Here is a 7,784-nt window from a genome sequence, read left to right as displayed (position 1 = left end):
TATATATATGCTATGAAGGCATCATTTAAAATCAATGATCTTTTAGATATGTGTTTATACATTCTCTGTTCCATGTATAAAAATAACTGACCAATGGTTCAAATATTTTACTATAGAAACTCTCATTGAATTAAGACTGATTAAGAGTGGGCAAGCAGGTAGAGTGGTGATTAAGGTACTGGACTCTGACATGGACTACCATGGTTTGAGTCCTAGACCCAGTAGCTTGAAACTCACACCAGGTGCATGTGCAAGTATGTCCAAAATTGCAAATGGAGAACAGAGAAGGGATGGCAATGTGACCATTTCCCCTGGGGGATTATTTCTCCCTGTCCCTCTCTTTGTCTCTCTCTAATGAGTGAACATGCCGTAGTACATACACACACACACACACACACACACACACACAACTGATTGAGAACCACAATACAATGACAATAAAAACAAAAAGAGTAGGCCCAGTATCTAAACATATCATACCAGGATTTCTGATATACAAAACATAATGACCTTCCTATTATATGATTGTTCTTTTTTTTTTTTTTAGTAAGTATATTCATTTTAATTAACTCTTTCACACAACAATGATTCATTAAAAATACAGAGCTCACGGGACCAGCAGTTCATGTAATGGCTATGTCGCTGGACTCCCATGTAGTCAACCACAGTTTGAGTTCCGGACCCAGTGGCTTAAACTCATGCTGGGCGCGTGTGTGTGCGTGCCCAAGATCCCGAGAGGAGAACGGAGGAGAAGGGATTGCATGGTGTGGCCATCCCCCTTGGGGGGTGATTTCTTGCTTTCTATCTCTCTGTCTCTTTCTTTCTGGCGAGTGCAGACAAAAAAAAAAAAAAGTAAAAAAAAAAATACAGAGCTCAAAGGCCAGCGGATGACATGGTAGTTAAAACATTGGACTCCTACATGGCCAACCTTGATTCAAGTCCTGGATCTAGTGGCTTGAAATTCACACCGGGTGTTTGTGTGTGCATGCCCAAAATCCCAAGAGGAGAATGGAGGAGAAGGGATTGTGGTGTGGTAATCATTCCCAGGAGGTGATTTTTCACTTTCTCTCTCTCTTTTTCTTTCTCTGTCCATCTCTCTCTCTCTCTGACTCTCCTCGGCAATCACGTGCACCCCATAGCAAAACTTAAAACAAAAAAAACCATTTTGAGTTGACATTCTTGTAGAGGGACCATTGTCTATTTCTATTCTTGGTGTTCTTAATAATTTAGTATGATATTCTCATTTAAGACAAAAATGGCTTTGATTATCAACAGCCTTATAATAATTTTGTTATTAATTTACTTTTTACATTCAATCACTGTGTATCATTATAGCATACCAAATGAATTTTCCCATCATGAATATACTGCATATTGGTCCAGTCACAGATATTACCATATATATTTATAATCAAGGGATTTCTTTCCATTTTTACTTCCTTAAATGTTTTGCTTCTTTCTTCTTCCCTTTGATTGCCTCCATCTCACCCTCCTCCATTTCCTGCCCTGCTCGCACATGGTCTCCAGTATCACCATTTCTCTCCATGGTTTTATACCTCCCAATTGACTGTATTCAATACTTTCTTATTATCTTGTAAAAAGGTAGTATAAACTCTTCAAAATAAAGATAGACACTCATCACTTGGAAACTCTCACTGTTTACAAATGGTCTCAAACTCATCACTCTTCTAACATCTCAATATTTTTCCAAATGGTAGGAATTTTTCTTCAATGTATGATCTTTTAACTGTCTGCTTCTGGATCCCCTGAGATACTACTTAAGCATACAACTTCCTGGGCCCCAGCTCAACATGAATAAGTCAGAATCTCCAGGGTTGGGAGCTTAGCAGTGTCCAGTCTAATGTGTTTCTTGGGTGATTCCTTCCCCCCCCCCTTTCTTTCTTTGAGGATGTATGTGCTTATTGGAGAGAGACAGAGAAAGAGAGAAGGAAAGTAAGAAAGTACCCCTCCCCACCCATAGGCAATGGTCAATTGCTTTTTTTTTTTTTCATTTCTCCTTTTAGGGTTTTGGGCATGTACAGACACACCCAGTCTGTTTGTTAGGCCACTGGGTCTGGAACTCGAACCACACTGTTCACCAGGTGGGATGCAACTGCCTTAACCACCTTGTCATCTATTGACCCTCTTGGGTGGTTCTTATACATAGTGAAATTTGAAAAATTGGAATCCATCAGAATACAAGAAAATGCTGCCAATATTTTTTTAAAGTTTATTTACTTTTTCTGAAGGACATTGGGACAGAAAGAGAGCAAGTGCACACCCTTAATAGTGTCTTAATGCCATGATTCATCCCCAGCCTCTGCTAGCCCCAGATCCTGGGCACATGCATGCCAGACTACTCAGGGATGGCTTTGGATACCAACTTTGAACCTTCACATGTGGGTCAGCTTTGCGGCATGTCATGTTTTATTGTTGTACCACTGTCGAGCCCCTATTATCAGTTTTTCTCTGTTTTGGCTTTATAACTGGGAGAAGATGATTTTTTTTTTCTTTCACAAATTAACTTTTGGTTTCCTCATGGATCTATTAAATAAATGAACAGTTTTTACTGGCAGCAATTTGGGGGCTCTAGACAGAGACCCGGATATGTTATGGCGTAAGAAAAAATACACAAGAAATTAAAGTATCTAAAATTGCTGTCTTTCTTTTCTGTAGAAATTGGTAAAACGTGAAAAAGCTTATCGTTTTTATGGCTCTGTTATCACTCTGGGAACCACCATCCATCACTTTTAACATTCTCTCCGTCCTGCCAGTCTCTTCAGGAGAAATTTCTTACCTCAGAATAAGATGTGTGTTTTAATAGGGTTGATTCCATTTGAAGGAAAAACCAAAGTGCACTTATTATTTTATATTATGTACTATTTATGTATGTATTTAATATTTTTCTTTCAGAAATGGTTTTGAAAATTGATAATCAGTAAAATAATTAGATGATTATTTTCTGTTGTTAAAAATGATATTCTGTAAATATTTCTTCATTGAAAAAATATTTTTGCATGTTTTATAGGAATTACATTGCCTCCTAAAGGATGTATAGATATCTCAGTATTATTTATACCTCAAATCATGACATTATACAAAACAATGGTCATTGTTCAGATGACAAAAGCAAATAAAAGAAATTGGCGTATTGACAATTTTGATGAATTGAATCCAGAGATACTAAGGTAACAAATACACTGAAAAAAAAAATTGGTCTGACACTGATGTAATAGGTTTCTTGTATGTATTATACGTGTACAATGTAGAGCACAAATGATATGTTCTCTTAACTGCTGCAATTCATATGTTCAGAATAGGAAAATATGTTCTATCATATTGCTATATAGTTAATACAAATAATTGCTGGTTCAAAGTTCAGAATGATGTACAAGTCAATCTTAAGTACCATCACTAAATCAGGAGACCTGCAAAAGGATATATTTTTGACTGGGAACATAGTGACTGCTAAGATCATAAATAACCAATATCCATAGCACGACATTAAATAGCTTGCCTGGGCAAATGTGAGAGCTGTAGTGTTGGCATTCACTGTGTAGTGACACTTTACCAAGTGGATAGGACATCTTGTGGAAACACTGCCATGACTAGGAAATGTGCCATTGCCAGAATGCAGGTTATTTGTACCCTCTTTGCTTGGCTGAAATTTAAGCAAACTCTAATAAAGATGCAAAGTTTAAATGTTTTCTTTGCTTTTATACTTTAATTACTTAACAGTCTAGAAATCTTAATTTAAAATCAATTCTTATTTTGTCTTAAATGTGCACATTTCTTTCCCACATTTTAAAACAATTTACAGTGGGCCCATTGGTATCCATTGTGCCATGCATTTCACCACTCTTACAGTCAAGACTGGCTACATAATTTGTGGGTCCCAGTGAAAACTGAGAATGAGGCGACCCTTGTTAAAAAATTATCGTGAATTTCAAGACGGTTATGGTAGTGAATGAAACAAGCATGAAACTCTTCTAAGTGTGGAGTCTCATGTGATTTATGTCATACACAACATATCCTGCCTGCAATGGCTTGCACTTTATTTTAGCAAAAAAATTCCATCTTAAATGGCAATCAGAAATTTTTGAATATTGCTGTCTTCCTAATGAGTATATGACATACCTAGAATATCTGGATACTTACCTTTTTTATTTTCAATTTTTTTTTCATTTAATCACTATACATCTTTACAGTGTACATGTTTTTTGGAAGCATGAATATGGTGCATGTTGGTCAAGTCAAAGATATTACCATACATATTATTATCAACAGATAACTTTTCAGTTTTGTGTCTATTAAAATGTTTTGGGTTTTTCACCCTGATCTCCTCCTCTCCTCCCTTCCACCTCCTATAACTCACCCCTTATTATGCACCCCCTTCTATACTAATCTCTAGTATCTACAGCTGGCCTCCCTGCTATTATACCTTCTTTGAACTGGTGTCCTCCAAAGTAGATTCATTATCACTTTCCTAAAGTCTATACTTCATGGCATTTATTGAGAAATTGATTGCATATAATAAGTGTATATATTTATGTAGTACAATGTGATTTTTCAAAACAAGAATACAATGTTTTGTGGTTTGCCTGTTCAATTTAGAATATAATCCGTGAAGACTGTACTTACTCTCAGTAATCAGAGTTTGGTAGCTTAAATAAATACCAATACCAATCTTTAAAAGTAGGGGAGGGAACCAGCAGTTAGCGTAATGGCTATGTCGCTGGACTCCCACGTAGTCGACCGCGGTTCGTGTCCCGGACCCGGTGGCTTAAAACTCACGCCGGGCGCGTGTGCGTGCGTGCCCAAGATCCCGAGAGGAGAATGGAGGAGAAGGGATTGCGGCGTGACCATCCCCCCTGGGGGGTGATTTCTCGCTTTCTGTCTCTATGTCTCTCTCTGTCTGTCTGGCGAGCGCACGCGCCCTACAGTGAAAATCTCTCCAAAAAAAAAAAAAAAAAAGTAGGGGAAAAAACTACTTAATTTTAACTTACCTTTATCTTATGATGGCTTTATTACAGTTTTCTTTGTGATCATTTTCAAGTACTTGCTTTTAAATGTCCATAAAATCAATGTTTCCACACATTTTCTTTTTTAAATTTTGCTGGTTTCCCTTTGCCAAAGTTTGAATTCCTAAGGTTCACTAAAATACTACTAAGTTAATAAAGAATAAGATCTTTGTGCTCGCTTCAGCAGCACATATACTAAAATTGGAACGATACAGAGAAGATTAGCATGGCCCCTGCGCAAGGATGACACGCAAATTCGTGAAGCGTTCCATATTTAAAAAAAAAAAAAAAAGAATAAGCTCTTTGGTGCTAATATTGAAAATATTTCTCTTTTTGTTCACCCTAATATTTTCATTTCTAATTAGACCTTTGGGAATAGACAATGATGAAATTCAAGCAATATACTGGTTGTACCCTATTATTGGACTACCACAGGCACCACCTCCTAAATGCCCTCAAGGTATGTACCTTATAGAGTCAGAAAACATCAGAATTCTAAGGACCCTTATGTCTTCTAATTCCATCTATTCTTTGTAAAGGTAAAAAATGTGAAGTCCAGAGAAAGTAAGTAGTAAAGTGAGCAGCCCTGTTGGTTTGAGTCCTGGGTGACAAACCTGCTCTCTCTATAATAAGTCAAATGCCTTTTCCAAAATCACCCCATTTCTTGTTGCTTTTCTGTTGGTAAAACCCAGATATGAGCTAAGGTTGGAATGAAATTAATTCTAGACCTCTTTATCACACAGAACCTTGCACTAGATCTTTAAGACCTATAAGGCTCCCAGGACTTTTTTTTTTTCTTTTTTTTTTTTTTTTAGAGAGAGATTTTTGCCATAGGGCACATGTGCTTGCTGGAGAAACATAGAGAGAGACAGAGAGACAGAAAGCGAGAAATCTCCCCGAGGGGGGATAGCTATGCAGCAATCCCTTCTCCTCCATTCTCCTCTTGGCATTCTGGGCATGCATGCACACACACCAGGTGTGAGTTTTAAGCCTGAGTCTGGGACTTGAACTGTGGTCGACTACATGGGAGTCCAGTGACATAGCCATTACGCCAACTGCTGGTCCTGTCAGATCACTTTTAATCACATTCCAGTTTCTGTGTAACTCTTGGTTTCATCTAAGAACCATCCTGTGGGAATTCTGATGCCTCTTTTCTTGGTTGTCTCAGGCTCAACACATTATGATGGAATGAACTAAAGCCTTCAGGGAGGTTTACATTGCCAAGATACACATGACACAAGATCCCTGCTCTTAAATATCTTTCTTTTTCTCAATGACTCTCTTTTCCTCCATATATCCCAAGCTTCTCTCAAGTTTCTATGTGTTCTCCTTCCTCAATATTCTTCTGTCCTTCTTCCACGAAGTCCTTGATTTTCTTATTTTCTTCCAAGAAAGAGTCTAAAAACTGAAATTATTTTATTCATTTTCAATAACCATACAGAAAATTTAATATACTGATCTCTTACCAGGCTTTAAGTATAGTTCTTCATAACTAAGATGAACTGAATTGCCCTGCAAAGCAAAGGAGTATCTACTTTGGGTCTCCCTCTTGAGCAACACAAGAGGGAGTAAAACAAAAGTCTTGGATTTTTGCTTTTTGTTCTTCCTCCAATACTAAAACGGTTTCAAGTTTCGCTGTCATAAATTATGTTACCCAACTTAAAATAGAAGAGAAACTAATAAGATTTTCTTGTAAATAAAGCATTTCTCCAGATACACTAGTTATAAAGGGAAGCCAACATTATATATTTCCTTTGTAGTTTAATTTTAACTGAAGTAAAAAATGCATGTATATCCATGTATACCTTTGAAAATATATGTCATTTGTTTTACTTGAAGTGTTTTTACTTTTGAGTTAAAAAATTATCAACGCATACATAAATATTTCAAATGTACTAAATTATCTTCAGAATGTTTCACAAACATGTCAAAATACTTCTTTATTTCCTTCTAGAAGATAGTTGATTGTATACTTCCCATAGAGCTGAACTGTTTAAAATTTATAATACACAGTCATCTGATCAAAGTGATATAATAAAGCCTAGACATTACTCTGTTGGAATTCTAATACTAGTGTTACAGTTTTGTTTTCCCCATACTAAAGGTTTAAGCAAAAAATTTTAGTCTAAAACAAAGCCTAAATGAATATAAAAACACACATTTCTTGAATATCTTTCTTCAAAGAAACCTACACATGTCCCAGAACATTTTCTTTCAAATCACTTTTGGCAATTACGATATTTGATTTTTATATTAAATATGAATTCTCTAAATAAGCTATGTTAGATTTGCACAACCTAGTAGTAATATCAATGTTCTGATATAGATCATGTATGAGTTATTAAATTACTATTGCAAAAATCTAAAATCTTTGCTAGTAATTATTTTAATCTAGAAATACTCTTAAAGACCAGCTCTGTGGCCTAAGTGGATAAGGGAGCTGGATCCCACAAGGATGACCACATAATTTAAATCTTGGCCCCAGAAGTTTGAAAAATACACTGGGCACATGCCCCAGTTCTCAACAGAATGGAGAAATAGAGAAGGGATGCAGTGTGACTACACCCATTGGAGGGTGCTTTCTCTCTCTCTTTATCTCTGTCTCTCTGGCTTTCTCTGCTGAGTATACTTGCCTTCTGGGAAATAAAAAAGAAAATACTCTTAAGAAGCAAGTAGGTATAATTTTATAAATACATATTATTTACTATATATACATACAGTCCATTCTCCATTCTGTTTAATAACTCATCAAATATAACCTAT

General features: G+C 36.3%; 1 protein-coding gene and 1 non-coding gene across 2 annotated transcripts in view; both read left to right on the top strand.

Moving 5' to 3' along the window:
* The window catches only part of LOC114004646 (cilia- and flagella-associated protein 47-like), a 37,732-nt gene that overhangs the window by 20,821 nt on the left and 9,127 nt on the right, over nucleotides 1-7,784 (top strand). Inside the window, exons 2-3 of the mRNA XM_027765696.1 lie at nucleotides 3,029-3,188; nucleotides 5,387-5,481. Coding sequence (XP_027621497.1) covers nucleotides 3,088-3,188; nucleotides 5,387-5,481 — 196 coding nt within the window. The 5' untranslated portion in view covers nucleotides 3,029-3,087. The remainder of the gene's footprint in view (nucleotides 1-3,028; nucleotides 3,189-5,386; nucleotides 5,482-7,784) is intronic.
* On the top strand, nucleotides 5,193-5,299 carry LOC114004651 (U6 spliceosomal RNA). Its single transcript, XR_003546757.1, has one exon. It is a non-coding gene; the product is annotated as a U6 spliceosomal RNA (small nuclear RNA).

This window comes from Tupaia chinensis, unplaced genomic scaffold, assembly GCF_000334495.1.
Source record: "Tupaia chinensis unplaced genomic scaffold, TupChi_1.0 Scaffold139466_1, whole genome shotgun sequence".
NCBI classification, from domain to species: Eukaryota; Metazoa; Chordata; class Mammalia; order Scandentia; family Tupaiidae; genus Tupaia; species Tupaia belangeri.
This window is presented reverse-complemented; position numbering and strand designations above follow the sequence as displayed.